Below are 15224 nucleotides of genomic sequence, written 5' to 3'. Positions count from 1 at the left end.
GGTACACATGATCCTGGGGATAATGGATCTATAGCAAACCCATGACTCCCCCCAGGGAGCCAAACTGTCACTGACAAGGTTTTTGGTCTCAGTACGGATCTTGCTGTACAGTTTGTACAGTGTCTTTCCCAACACAACAATGGCTGAGAAAGGGGTGCAATGTGAGAGCATTTCCTTATCCACAGAAATCAAAAAAGGTATCCTGAGGCCTAGCCATGCTAAAGAAATACCTGAAACTGCAAAGTGTGCACACCAAAATGTTCAGAAAGGTTGCCAGCAAAGGGAAAAAAAATACAGCTATCTTCAAAGCCTCGAAGGCTTGTTAGATTGTTACTGATACACTGTCATTTCCATTTCCAGGTTGCTGCTGCTGCACCTCAAGCTGCTTTGGATCCTGCCCTGAGTACTGCAGCAGCCAGTGTCCCCCCCAGGGCCCAGAGAACAGCCCGCTATCCAGAAGACACATGCTGGTGGGCCAGAAAGAGCTCGCTTTTTTGAAGACAACACACAGCATTGAAAGGGAGATTGGTGAAGCTGCCAAGCAGCCCTGGAGCCTGCAGCAAAGCCCATCAAGCAGAGATGGCATGGCTTAGGCTTCCCCACACCTGCTGTGTACAGCATGTTTTAGTCCTCTGAGCCTACTGCCTCACTCCTGCCAGTTGGGGAGCCATGGGACCACACACCTGCATACCCAGGGCACCCAGAGACCAGGAAGGTGGCTCCTTGTCTGAAGCCATAAGAAAGCAACATGCAGCCTCTTGCCATTTAACATGGCTTTTTGTGCATGGAAGACTAACAGACTGGCACGTCAAATGCCCTACAGGTCAGAGATGCTAGGTGTTTTCCCTGTGCCTAGGCAGAAGAGTGCTGCCTCTTCTGACCATGCTTTTCTTAGACTCTCACCTCACTCCATGTCCAGGATGCAAAAGGAAGTGAAAGGAAGCAAAGGGAGAAGGCAATAAATTTGTGCGTGTGGTTTTGAGATGGGTCAGGGAATGAAAAATGGATTAGGCTTCATGGGCTTGGTGGTGTCCCAACATCACATAATATTTCAAGACAAACACCGTGTTCTTAAAAGAGACCAGTTGCACAAGTGTTCTTCATTCTGCTTTAATTTGCAATCGTAGCAATCTTCAAGTTTTTCCCTGAAGATTATAAGCACAGATATTAAAAAAGATTGCTTTCAAGACATCTGATTGATCAGATGCAAAATAGCTGTCTCTACACCATATCTGCTTCCAAAGCCAGAGAGTTAAGAGATCAGCAAACGTCTGTAGGGTTTTAATAATTAATTCATTAACCCTGAGTTTAGGAGACATGCTAAAAACAAGGTCTGCACATGAGTGAGGGCTCAACAGCAGTCCTTTCAAAACACTTACGGGGGAATGTAAGCCAGCAGGACACAGCAGCATATGTCCACATCTCTCCACACTATCTGGCCTTCCATCCTTCCTCCTGCTGGAGAAAGTGCTCCCATGAAGGGTAATTCAGATGAGCTCTCTCTTTCCATTAATTACATAGGTTTTAATCTCAGTCTGTTATTGAAACAGCCTCCACCGAGTTGTGCAGTATACATCTCTACTATTTCGGCTATATGAAACATCCACACCATCCACTTCCCGTGCATGCAGTAGTGACGTGCTTACCTAGAGGAGCACACAGCGGCCCTCATTGTATTTCACACTAGTCTAACACCACACTGCTGACAAAACAGAGCACCACAGGCTTTGCAAATGTGCATTACTGGCATCAAGATCCTCAGTTTTCTTTAATGTCTGCCACAAGCAAGCTTTTGGCTTTGTTTCTCTTTGAAAGGCTGAATGAGGGAGGAAAGCTACGATATGACCTCTGAAGCCCACAATGCACATTTGTGCACCCACAGCACAGGATTGAGGCTTGTCTTGCATTTAAATGAATGCAGTCAAAGTCCTCCTTGTATTTCTTTTCTCTCATCACTTCCCCAGACATTGGCTTGCTGTTCATTTTCTGGGGTAAATAGTCCACTGTTCCTCTGATGTATGCTTAGCACAGCAATCTCATATGAACTGCTCCCACCTGTGTTAACACCCCCATCCTGCCAGGCCCTCCTAAAGGACATGAAACAAGGCAAGTGTGTTGGCTAGTGTCAATGTTAAGGAGATTTTTGGAGAGCAAACAAATATGCAACGCTCCAGGCTTGGGGAAGAGTGGCTGGAAAGTTGCTTGGTGGAAAAGGACCTTGGGGTGCTGATTGATGGAGCTGAACATGAGCAGCTTGTGCTCAGGCAGCCAAGAAGGCCAATGGCATCCTGGCCTGTATCAGCAACAGTGTGACCAGCAGGGCCAGGGCAGTGATCATCTCCCTGTACTCAGCACTGGTGAGGCTGCACCTCGAATCCTGTGTTCAGTTCTGGGCTCCTCACTACAAGAGAGACATTGAGGTGCTGGAGCGGGTCCAGAGAAGGACAACAAAGATGCTGAAGGGTATGGAGCACAAGAAGAATGGGGAACAGCTGAGGGAACTGGGGGTGGTTTCATCCTTAGAAGAGAAGGCTCAGGGGGACCTTATAGGTCTCTACAACAACCTGAAAGCAATCTTGTGTAATATCTGTACATATATTCTTCAGGGAAAAACCTGAAGATTGCTAAGATTGCAAATTAATTAAAGTAGTGAGGTGAGGGTTGGTCTCTTCTCCCAAACACCAAGTGATAGGACAAGAGATAACAGCCTCAAGCTACTCCAGAGGAGGTTTAGATTGGATATTAGGAAAACTTTCTTCACCAAAAGGTGCTCAGGCATTGGAACAGGCTGTCCAGGGAAGTGGTGGAATCACCATCCCTGGAAGTGTTTAGAAACCATGTAGATGAGGCCCTGGTGGCCTTGGCAGTGCTGGGGTAATTCTTGGACTTGATGATCTTAAAGGTCTTTTCCAACCTACTTGATTCTATGATTCTGTGATTCTATGAAAAAAATGAATCAATCTGGGAAAAACAGGTTGAGTGGCCAGAGTTCAGAGTAGGAATAATATTTTGAACCTGAAATCTGGGCTGGAAGAAGCCACGTGATTGCAGGACCAGGTATTCCCAGGGGACTTTTCCCACCCCCAATAGATTCTGAAAGATCCCTGTCTGAAGCACAGAATATCCCCTGGGAGTGAAGCCGACTGGGCAGCATTCACACCAGGCTGGAGGAGATCCTGCACCACAGGTCGGCTGCACAGGACACGATCGCTGACGGCAGGGTCACCACAGCCCAGCAATCACCCAGCAGCATCACAGTGATGAAGCAGGTCAAGATTGAGACAGAAGTCTAGAAACATTACTCAGGGTCAGCACTGTGGCCAGGCATGGGCATAGCACAGCATTGCACATCCCAAACAGGGACTCGGGACCTCAAAAGCAGCTCTGGTGTGACAGGGGAGGCTGCAGGAGAGGCTTCTCTCAACCCCTCCTCACTTTAGCTGCCTCCCTGCAGCCTGATCCCAGATATCACTGCACCAAGTCAGAGCTGGCCTTGAACACCACCAGCCAGACCCCAAGGACAGAGAGGAGGCTCAGGCCTCTGACACAGCAAAAGTGAACTGGAGAAATGTGAGCAAATGTTTGTAGTGGAAAAAGCAACTGCCTTGTGTTTTGTTTTCTTACATGAGTGGATGCCAAGCAGACTGGGAGGCACAAGGACACAGGTACCACAGGTCAGGGGAACTAGTGGAAGTTGAAGGCTGGAAGTAGAGAGGACGGGGGAGTGTAGTAGAAAGGGTAAAAGTAATCCCTGCTCTCATTTGTCCCTGCCCCAGCCCTGATTTTCCCAGGGGAGAGGGATAAGGAGGACCATGCCCTATGCTGACCTCCAGGGTCACCTCTTACTCCAGGACCTCCCAGCCCCACCAGGACTGCTGCGGATTCCTAGAGACACCTCTGAGCTGAACGCAGGCATCTTCTGAATGGGCAGTCTGGTCTCAAGGGTTTGTATTTCAGATGCAAATGGTGCTGTGGGCTCAGAGACCAGTAATATGTACGACATCCAGGGAGCTGAAGGGTATGGGTTTAAAGGAATAAACACAAGACCAAGGAACTTTGTGTCTTAAATCCCACAACAGAGGAAATCAGAACAGTTTATAACCACTGTGCAAGAGGTTGGGAAGCATGCACCCATTCATCCAGAATCGGCCCTTGTGGAAATACAGAGTTTTTCTCAACTGCTTCGTTATTGCCTTTCAAAGGCAAAAAAGAAACTGAAAAAGAAAGGGTTGTGCCATCCAAGGTATACATAAGCCTGCCACAGAAATTGAGCTCCTCTGTTGACTAGAATTACAGACCTATACACCGCAGGAAAGCTAGCAAATCAGCTTAAAAAGGAGAGGTGGAGAGACTGGTCAGCTGCTTCCGCTTATTCCTTCTCAGAGCAGTAGGGGGAGAAAAGCGATCAATTCAAAATTAACAGTGTTCAGTCTTACGCTTCATTTGTCTGCAATAATCCCTGTCATAAGTCTCTCAGGGCGATGTTCACTAAGAATTCTTTCCACTCAGCACAGGAAAAAGGCTCTGGAGTGTGATTACAGACCAAGAGGCGAAATATATATTGTTCTGAACTAACCTATGGGAGCCAAGAGCTTAATGCTTATCCTTTAGGAAAGATGCACTGTGAGAGGATCTTGTAAGGCTGAGTGACAATTACCTCATACCACAGCACAGCTTTAGCCAACTGCTCTGGGGACTCATCTTTCTACTGCGTATAGCAGTGGATGAAGATGTTACCTCTTCCAAAACACCTGCTGCTGAATACTTGAAATTCCAAAATGAAGGTTGTAAACCAGTTACTTCAGCCTTTCTTTCCCTCCCACTCTATCAAAGTAAAATAAGGGATAATAATGCACCATAAACTGAGATAAATATGCCTCATACATTTGGGTAATATCTATCTATCTACCAGATTGCTCAGGAAGCTCAGGATCTGACAGATTCCATCATGGAAACGAATGAAAGATCTGAAGTTGTGCAGTTCCTGAGGTCTTTAAACAACATGGCTTGAGATTTTTGGCAAAGGAGATAGCAGAACATTACCCCCAAAAAAGTTATCCCTTTCTGCTGCCAATATTTCGTGCCATCCTGGGAAAAGAAACAAAGGTTCATGGCAACGGGTAGGGATTCTGCAGTTCCCTTTGCAATGATAATGCCACTTTCCTGAAGGACTTCATTTGAGGAGCTTAGTTACCATGTGTGCTGTAGACCACTGGGAAGAGTTTAAGACATGCTCAACAGATGCTGTGTGCCACACTGGCAAAACATTAATGGCAAGAAATTCCAGTGGGTCTGCTTTGCTAATCAAAGCCAAGTTTACACTTACAGAAACAATGACCAATACTCCATGGGCTGTGGACACAAAACTGCTCTTTTTCTTGCTAGATTTAAAAGTAATACAAAATTCACTAGCTATTTGTTAAGGAAATTTCTGGTGAGGAAACTTTTCTAAGGTGAGCAAATTTTGCAGCTGAATTTCTTGGTGTAAATACTATTCACATCCTTCCCCATGGCTACCCATTCACAAAATAAGATGCTTGTCAGCAATCTTAAAATAGTCTGCTACAAGGAACAACTGCATGGAAATTATCAGACAGGTGAAAATCTTTCTTTCCAGCAATGTGAAGAACTCCATATTAGTAGTTACATTTGCCTGTGTCATCATACATGGGCATGCGTATGAATGACATCCCTCATCCAACAAGCTCCACGCAGATTATGCCATTTTGCAGATCCGTAAGGAGTTGACTCCTCCATAGACTGAGGTTGGAAGAACTTGGGATGAAAACTGCAGTAGTCTGCATCCCAGGCAAAGGTGTATCATTTGGCAAGTGATGACCACGATTACCAAGGTTTTTTCTTTGTCAGACAAATTTGAGGTTTTCTGTGTTAAAACAGGGAGGTTGTTTGCCTACCTCTCCTCGTTCATATTAAAGACTTTCCAGATTCAGTGTTTTATTCCTGCCCCTTCAAGCACATAATTCCATGTTAATATGTGATACAAATACTAGTCCATCATCAGAAAGGCAATAAGGTAAGTCATACTGAGACAGTCCTGTTTGTGAGGAGTGGAGATATTCATGTGCCTTGCTTATTTTTAGCAGATGATGGGTAAATCTGAGCCAGCACGTTTTTCATTCAGTCTGTCTCTGGACACTAACAGATGGTGCTTCCTTGTGCCAAACACTAATGTACTTTCAATTGGCACTCAGTGTCAGGACACAAAGCCCGCCAAGTTCCTGCTAAATCTGCTGATGCCAGGAAAATTGATAATAAACATCTAGCCAGGGACAGAGTCCCAACTTTTCCTCTACCTCCAAAGCAGCAACGAAGCTGCACCAGTGCAATGGTGTCAATCGCTCTCCAGCTTGTTGCTATCAGAGCAGCAAGGAAAGTCCTGGACTGGAAAAAAGGGTTCCTGAGGCCATGAACACAGGTATGTAACTAAAGATTAAGGGAGATCCATCTGCCTCATGGGAATTAGCTGAGTGCTTAAAACTGAGCTTTGACAACCTCGACAACTTGTGCCTTAATGTTGAAACATCTGAACTAATGACAATTAACAAAAATATAAATGTATATATGTATATGTATGTATATATATATATATCACTGGCAGGGTGGTTCTAGTATTTAACACTCCTTTGAGCTCTGAATATACTAAACTCAGTCTTACACATCTACTTCCTATGGCTACTGATGATAAGGTGACACTCAAAAGAAAATTCCACAGACTCCTCTGAGAAGCTCATTCTATTTTACAGGTTGTTGTGTTTATTCTTTGAATACAAGCATCCAAAATTCTTGAGCTGTAAAATTCCTGTTCCTTTCCACCAGGTGCCTCAGTGCCCAGGCTTCTTTCTTGGATTGCTCAAAGCTTGGTATCCACATCTCATGGAGAGAAGTCCAGCCAGGGTTTGAGGTCGAGAATGAGAATGCTGCTGGTTTAGGGCAGCTCAGATGGTTGACCTGAGCTTTCCACCTCTGGGGCAGCCATCCCTGGCAATGGGGAGAAATAAAAAGGGTTATTCAGGGACCCTGGCAGACAGAGAAGGAAGGCACTATGCCATTAGTAAACTATTAAAGCATGCCAGTGACATTTTCCTTCCCACCACAGGCTCTAGCCACATCCATGTGGATGTCAGAGGGGAAGCTCTTCCCAAAGTGTCCAGGGCAAGGCCAGTCATGCTGACAACAGCCTGAGAATCAGATCAGGTCTGGCTGCAAACGAGCAGCACCAGCCCACCCAAACTGAAATTCTAAGGCAAGAAGCTCTATTTTCATCATTTTATTCTGCTTCCATCTTAAAATACACACACAATCCCTCTCACAAACACACAATCTGGCTTAAGCATTCATGTTTCAATGTTTAGTCACCAAATGTGGCCACAAACAATGGCATGTTGTCACTACAGGTTTGAATGTATCCATGCATATGCAGACCCAAACACTCATAGAGTATTTAAGTCAGGAGGGACTTCTGCCAGTGATCATCTAGTTCAGTTCCATCTTTGAAACAGGTTAAACCACATCTAATTGCCTCGGGCAGTACTGAGTAGAGTCTTCTCCAAGGACAGAGATCCCACAACCTCTCTGGGCTACCTGTTTCTAAATGTTTCAAGTCACATAAAGTGAGTCAGAAAGTCAGACTACCTTCTGGAGTCTCATAAAAACCTCCTCCCTGAACAATTCATGCCTTCTGCTGAAATGACCAGCAGCTCAGTGGTCAATGTGTATGAACCCAAGCACTGCAACAGTATGAGGAACACATGCCGTGCACCCACACCTTCTGCCAACACCTACTAACATAAGGATGTACAACCCAATGGCATTGCATTACCAGTCATTGCAGGTTGGCCAGAAATCTGATAACCAAACTTCTTGGGACAAATCTGAGCAAAGTGCCATTTTAAAGCCCGTCTGAGACACAACAACAAAGTCGCTCATACCTTTTCTTCCCTTCTGATGTTTTCCCACACTCTGTTACACACCATGCACTCAAAGGTGTCAATGTAATTGTCCTGGGTGATATCCTGCACTCCCCACTTGCGTTCCTTCATCGCTGTAAGCAGCCTTGGGTTGGAAATGTCCCCTTTCAGTTTCCACTGCAAGTAGGACTCATATTCTTGATCATTTGTATCAAGTGTTTTGATATAATGGGCCAGCTCCCGAGGGTGTGAAAAACTGGATACCAGGATTGCACTCTTGTTACTAGGAAGCCAGTCTACAATGCTAGGAGACCCAAAGTACACTGGTACCACTCCCAACTTCAGTGGCCGCCACAGTTTTTCAGTGATGTAGTCTTCACAGACAGCATTTTCAAAAGCAAGAATGAACTTGTACTGTGCCAGTATTTTATAGAAGTTCCCATCATCCATGGCAGCTGGACCTCTAAGATGCTGAGGAAGGTCTCTGTTATGCAGACATTCCCCATAAGAGTCTACTTCAATGTGACACATGAGCTCCTGCACATAACTGTCCCGATCAGAAGGAGGGTTGCAATCCGACTGCACATATACAAGCGGTGCAAGCCTCTTCCTCAGGCTGTTCTTCACCTGCAGTGGGATCATGTACCTCAACGACTTCAGGACCTCTATGCCCTCAAGGTACTGAGTGGTCAGCGGTAGGTGAGAGTGGCGGCTAAAGGTTGCAGTGTGGTTGAATAAGGTGATGGTCGGTTCGTGGAAGAGTTTGTAGTTGTTTTTTGGTGACTCTTCATGGAAAAGAGCCCAATCATGATAGTCTTTCCGAGGGAGAGGTAGGCTTTCTATACTGAAGTCAGTACCTAGACAAAAGCAAATGGTGTTACAGTCTGCCCGTATCTATCATGCAATGAGAACTACAGTGACACAGAAGTATAGTTTTAATTTAATATCAGCGCTCTACAACAATCACATTTATTGCATTATAAGGAGGTATTGCAAAGAGAGCAATTCAGGCAAAGACAGAAGAGTATTATGACAGATAATCTGGCAGCACAAGAATCTAGAGAATGGGGATCAGTAGTGAATATTAGAAATGGTTTCCTTTCAGGTCATACGAGTTTAAAGGCCTCTCATTTCAAAGGCTCACTAGGAGTTTCACATTTTAATGCACTGAAATGAGACTAATCAGATGCTTAATAATCCCCCGGTTCTGTAAATAGGAGTCAGATGGTATTGCCTATTGGTTACTGCAGGGCTTAATTTGGTTCTAGTAGCAAAACAATGAAAAGGTTGCTAAAATATTGGACAGAGTTAAGGAGAAAAATTACAGCAATTACTTCAAGTATTGGAAAAGTATTGTATTATAGAGATTTCTGAAGCCAATCTATTTATTTCGTCAAAATGAGAATTAAGAGGTGATGTATCACGGCTGCCTACCAGATACATAAAAGAAGCAGCTCCTGGCAGAAGATGGCTCCTTAAACTAATGCCAATAGTAGAAGAAGAACCATATCTAAACTCTGAAAACAGACAACTGCAGCTCCTTGTGCCTCCCTGTGAGGAACCCTCCAGAACAACTTAGGAAAGCTGTTTTGACAGCTTTAGGACAAACCTAGAAGCTTTTTCTCAAAGGCTAGTCTGTGAAAAACTGAATTCAAGTAACCAGATTGTGAATCTGACCCTTGTTCTCCCTTCAGTACTGCTGTACTACACTCATAAGACTGGTCTTACTGCAGATTAAATGCAAAGCTGATGAGTCTCTGTCAAGGTAGTTCCTCATTGTCTTATAACTGTATCTGTTTTTTACTTTGGCATCTGTTTTTTTTACTTAAGTACAAGCACTGAACGTACAAAACTTTTAACTGGTATTGTCAAGAAGGGAAATACACAAACAGAAACAAACAGCAAACAGCTGACTTCAAAAACACCAAGAATCCTTTCTCTTTGGACAAGCTATTCTACCATCCCAGTTACACTCGCAACTTTTCACTCTCTGTTCTACCCTTGACATCAGACCACTGATGAGGAAAAGAGAGGGAGCTAGCAAAAGTCTAACACAGAATTTTGGTCTAAAACCTAATACATAAAGAAGGAAAACTGCCCAGTGGTCTCTGCGGCTGTATAAGCCTGCCAAGATGACTCCAAGGACGACCTTTTGTAAAGTAAATGTTAAGACTTCACGACTGCAGTAAAGATAGATGTTAGCTGCCAGTAACATAAAAACCTCCTATAGTGCAAGATTCTTCAAGAGCATCAGGTGGGGTTTTTTAAGGACACTAAATATGTGACCTTCCATTTTCCACTGAAGGGTCATCTAAAGCCCTCAACACTAAATGGTCACACTAACTGAAAAAAGCTATTTACTGCCTCTGGTTTTGATGTGTTATAGTGATACAGGAATGTCAGAAGCTTATAAGGCAAATCTGGTTTTGAAAACACTTTGTTCTAAGTGATGCCCAGAAGAGAAGTGCATACAGACAATAATGAAATACTGTGGAATGAAACCATAGCGGTTCAGCTCTGACTCTGACTAGAGTCCTCCTTCTTTAAGGTAGTATTGCAGGGAAGAGGGAAGGAAAATGCAGGAAAGAATGAGAGAGAGAGAGAGAAATGCAAAACATGAAACTTACTAAATGAGGAATTAAGCAAAGAGAAACTTAAAAGAAAAATGCATTATAGATCAGAGCACATCACAATGAAAGATTCTAATATAACACATAATCAATCTTAATCCAGCAAGAAGACAAAAAGCTTTTAAGGATTAAAGGGAAAATAACATCAGCATGTTCCCTACCCCGTGAGATAAAGGAAAAGAAGGAGCTTATGAGGGGATAACGAAAGTACAAGAAGACTACAATTATGAGCAATTTCAACTTCCTAATTATTAGTTAGGAAATACTAGATATGTAGCAAAGTGTAGATGAGAAAGATGCTGTCAGGAAAAGTTCTGCATCTTACAAGACACCTTTTATTCAGAATTCATATTGCAAGGACTCAATGCTCCAGCACAGAACAGCTCGACATCTCCTCCCTTAGGAACAACACCCCTGGGGCTCTGACAGCATGGCACCAGATACAGCTCATGCTGACACTGGTAGCTCACACTACAGACAAAAATCTGTAAAACAGATGGCACCGAAAAGGTGGAGTTGGGAATCCCTCCCAAACGCAGAGGCAAAACGCAGAAAGTGGATGCCACATCTCAGTTCCACATAAGAGATGGTGGCATTTGACAAAGTCATCAGCTACACCTAGGGGCTTCCCAGTCCAGCACAGTAAGTCAGGACAAGCTGTTGAAAAGAAGGTGGTCCTAGAAAAGCAGTTTCTGCTGCTGGAAAACATCTGTACCTCGTATTTTTTCATAATGTTTTCTCTAAGCTTTGGATCATTCTTCTCCTGACTAGCTCACTGAACAAATATTAGGGGAAAATTAATGCAGTTTCTTTGAAAGATGAAACTATGCCCTGATCCAACATTATGGAAATGAAGATGTTCCAAGTTTTCACTCAGCAGGCTGTTTAGAGGGAAATTCTGAACACCAAAATCTGCCTTCTTGCAGGCCCACAGCTCAGCGCATCAAGGGTATGCCTCTGAGTGTGTGTTAATGATTTTTTATCAACTTCAATACCACCTATGACCTCTGTCTCTGCAGGTTTTAGCATTGTGAGATCATTTGTTATGGCTTAAAAATAAGTAAATTTTTTACATATTTTGACACTTGTCTTTATACAGTTTATAGCCAGCATCACTATAAAAAACAGTTTAAAACTACAGGGAGTCTTCTGCACAGTATAAATAATCCTTTAAAAATAAGTAAGTAAAGCATGTCCACAAGCCTGCTAAAAATGAACAGTAGTAGTTCTTCTAATGCTGAAATTAACGGAATTACTGACAGAGACTAAAACCACCAGACTTTATAGCTTTCATGTGATGCCAACCCAGCTCTCCTTGTCTTTATCTGGGTCAGCTTCTCACTCTTTGCTGTTACTCCTTTGTGCTTTGACCACTGTACTATCAACTGACAATGCTGACCTACTTGGACCTCTGAAAACATCAGTGACAAGAAGTTTTTGGTTCACTGGTAACCACCAAGTTTAAGGTCCTTCTTTCCTGTGTTTCCAGTTCACCTGTATCCTGACGGAGTGAGAGCTATTCCAGACTCTGAACCTATCACACAAAGGAGCTGAATCTACCAGTAACATAAATGCTTTGGTTTTATTTTTCCCCTTAAAATTAACTTTTTCTCTGAAAAGCAACAGTGTGAGGAAAAATATCAAAATTAACAAAATACAGTCTACTTTTGAAAGAGACATCTTTTTTGTTTTGTAGACTCACTTTACAGTACATGCAGTGGAAGTTTCTGAAACAGCAGAACCAGAGCAGCTCAGAAGGCTACACCGGCTGCTGCTCCCTGCGCAGATCAATAGGTTCCTTTCACTACTTTGCATTTACAGTCTGCTAGCAATCTCTTGGCCCAAGATGCAGGGCAGTTGCACAGTTACCAGCAATTACCAGCATTATTTTAAGACGAAAGACTTGCACAAGGGCAACAAAGGCCTTGCAGAATCTCTGCTAAGGTTGACAAACCAGAAGACTGGAAAAAGCTGGCTTGATCTCAGACTGTCCTTTCATTATTTGGCAAATAAAGGAAATCATCTTTTCTCCCATAAAGAGGGAGAACATGTGATTGAAAAGCAGCACGAGACAAGGCAACAGTCATACCACAGACATGCGCAGTCACTTTTCAGAGTACTTTTACAGAGAACTTGCATCTCTGGGTCTCTACTGATGGTATTCAGCACCAGGCAAAGTTTAGCACAACGAGCTATGTGAGCTTCCTGCTCTCACTGACTGCCACCTACAATATTAAATCTCTAAAGAAAAACTGGGCAAGAGGGAAGTTATTCCTTTAAAAAGAAACAGATCCTTACCATAGAACAGAAATGCTCTCGTCATCTCATTGTGCTGGTAGGTCTTGTTGATAGTAAAGAAGCAAACGTCCTCTCCGCAGTGACCCAATCTCCCTTTCTCCCCACTCAGGGGAGACCACCAGAGCAGGACAGGATAGTGATTTACATCAGATTCTGCCTTGAAGCTTCTGTGAAGTTCCTGCTTCTTGAACTGAAAAGCATACCTCTCCACAGGCTTTAGCGGGCTACTCTGTAAACTGGAGATTACTGCCACCTTATTCTCTGAATTGCTCAGTTCAGTGATAACCTTCAGGGAAATAAACACAGCACATCACTGCCATTGGCCAGAGTCTAAGCATCAAGCACCAAGTCTGCATGTGAAGTTTCTGTCCATCAAAGTGCATGCATTTCAGTGACTGCAGCCACCACCATCCAGGGGATCTTATGTCAGAACAGCAGAAGCCTTAATGTGAATTTGTAAGGAGGAGGTGGGAAATACATTTCTGTATTTCCCATATATTTCATGCGGCAATGTAAGGCCACATGACCTATGATTTAACAATGCTTCTGCTTTCTCCTTGGAAAAAAAGCACAAGAGAGACTAGCCAAGTTTCCTCTAGAAATCAGCTCTAAAAAAAAAACCAAAACAGAAGTTTCCATGTCCCTAGGGATCCAGCCTTGCCGAGCTACCTTATGAGTTTAAGCACATGAACAGAGGAGGCAGTGCAGGAGTGAGGCAATGGTATGGTACACCCCTCGTGAGAAACTCCTGCAGGACCCAAGTTGCTATGCAAGAAAGATGTTCTCTGGGCAATGCCACTTCCAGCTATTACCGTGTCAGCTTTTACCACCAGGCCAACACTGCTGACAAGAGTTTCTTCAAACACTCTTCTTAAAGCACAGACTTGCACAAAAAATGTCTGTCACCTTCAGTGCCCTCATCTGACAGAACTGCGTCATACTTTGAGAGTGATCTCATGCATGCCCCACCCCTTGCCCCTGTACCTGGAGTGTCACCACAAGGAAGAAGGCTGCTGCAAAGCATAAGCAAGATGCCCACAGTTTCTTCCTCCTCATCCTAATCATGCTGCACTGCCAGGCCTGCCAAAGCAGTTTGAGCCAGGCATCAGGAAGGCCAGCTTATCTTCAGCCTTTTCTGCAGGGCTTTCCCACTCCATCCTTACTCTTCTTCATGGTGACTGCTGATGAAAAAGGGTACAGCATTAACAAGGACCCCGTCTCAAGCTCAGTGCTTTGCCTGATGTCTACCCATAGCTTTCTTAAGATGCCAGAGTCACATTTTGACCCACATATCCAGAACACATCCCACACAAAACAGCTCTCACATACACAGCCTCAGGCATCTACTCTCCCTCTGGTCATTGTGGATTTGGGAATCTGCTCTAAGCAGGCCCACACATTCTCTCATCCTTGCAGTCAGTGTAAAGAGATGCTGATGGGAAGGCAGCCATTTTCCTGAGTTTTATATGGCAAACTGTGCTGGTTTTCGTCGGGCTCACAAAACGGTGAGCGATGAAATACTTTCCTTCGCTGAGCAAGACCTGAAAATGCCCCTGGAGGAGGCACACATCTATCCTGCCTTGGGACTTAATACACTGTAGCCTTCTACAGTGACACTCGTCCCAGGCAGTGTTCAAGGCCAGGCTGGATGGGGCTTTGAGAAACATGGTCTAGTGTGAGGTGTCCCAGCCCATGGCAGGTGGTTGGAACCAGATGATCTTTAAGGTCCCTTCCAACCCAAACCATCCTATGATCATGTTCACCAATGTATGTAGCCCAATGCATAGGGAAAGCAACTCTACAGAACACACACAAACTCTCTCCATAACTAGAACTATTTAAGCTTAACAAGTTCCCCTTCCCCCTGTAATCTACATCTGTGCTGGTCTACCTCTCCTCAAATAACTCTTCCCTCTCCCCAGCACTTTTTTGAGCTTCCACAGAGCCCTACTGTTTTGCTGCATGCTGGGTGCTACTGTGGGAAAATCCCAATTCCTGGCAAAAGGAGTAAGGGCAAATTGCAGCTTCATCTTTAAGAAAGAAAGAAAAAGGCTGGGAAGAAGGTAAAGCTTTATCTCTCAACTCAGAGCAGTCAAGTTTGAAGTGTGGGTACTCTGAAAGCTCAGACACACACACAGAAATATTTCATGTATTGCTATTTTGAAACCCACCTCTTTTGGAGATGTGCCTCTGGTTCAGGCTTGTTTTCTACGGAAAGAAGGTGTATGTGATCATACAGTCTTCACGTACATACATGTGCTACCTTTCCCCCACCATAATCTCAACTCTTAAAGCTCAAAAAACCTGACGAAGAAGGGTGGATCCCAAAAGTACTGCCTGCCCTAGTACTACCTCTGTGGAGCTGGCA

At 44.1% G+C, this 15224-nt stretch overlaps 1 protein-coding gene across 1 annotated transcript; it reads right to left on the bottom strand.

Annotated features, from left to right (window-relative positions):
• Positions 1 to 6738: 6738 nt before the first annotated feature.
• Positions 6739 to 14188, bottom strand: FUT10 (fucosyltransferase 10). Its single transcript, XM_057419375.1, has 4 exons — positions 13841 to 14188; positions 12857 to 13142; positions 7950 to 8785; positions 6739 to 6999 (listed from the first exon to the last, which is right to left on the bottom strand). The coding sequence occupies exons 1-4, from the start codon at positions 13919 to 13921 to the stop codon at positions 6775 to 6777; spliced, it is 1428 nt and encodes a 475-aa protein (XP_057275358.1). The 5' UTR covers positions 13922 to 14188; the 3' UTR covers positions 6739 to 6774.
• Between the last annotated feature and the right edge of the window lie 1036 nt (positions 14189 to 15224).

Source organism: Pezoporus wallicus, unplaced genomic scaffold (genome assembly GCF_028554395.1).
Source record: "Pezoporus wallicus isolate ANWC-B61680 ecotype Strahan unplaced genomic scaffold, APGP_CSIRO_Pwel_v1 contig_7344, whole genome shotgun sequence".
Classification (NCBI taxonomy): domain Eukaryota; kingdom Metazoa; phylum Chordata; class Aves; order Psittaciformes; family Psittacidae; genus Pezoporus; species Pezoporus wallicus.
This window is presented reverse-complemented; position numbering and strand designations above follow the sequence as displayed.

Excerpts from the sequence above, each read along its gene's own strand:
- FUT10 (XM_057419375.1), bottom strand. The coding sequence starts at position 13,921 with ATGATTAGGATGAGGAGGAAGAAACTGTGGGCATCTTGCTTATGCTTT. Across the intron at positions 13,143-13,840 it reads TCCTTGTGGTGACACTCCAG|GTTATCACTGAACTGAGCAA; the intron begins GTACAGGGGCAA and ends ATTTCCCTGAAG. Across the intron at positions 7,000-7,949 it reads ACATCAGAAGGGAAGAAAAG|GGATGGCTGCCCCAGAGGTG; the intron begins GTATGAGCGACT and ends CCCCATTGCCAG.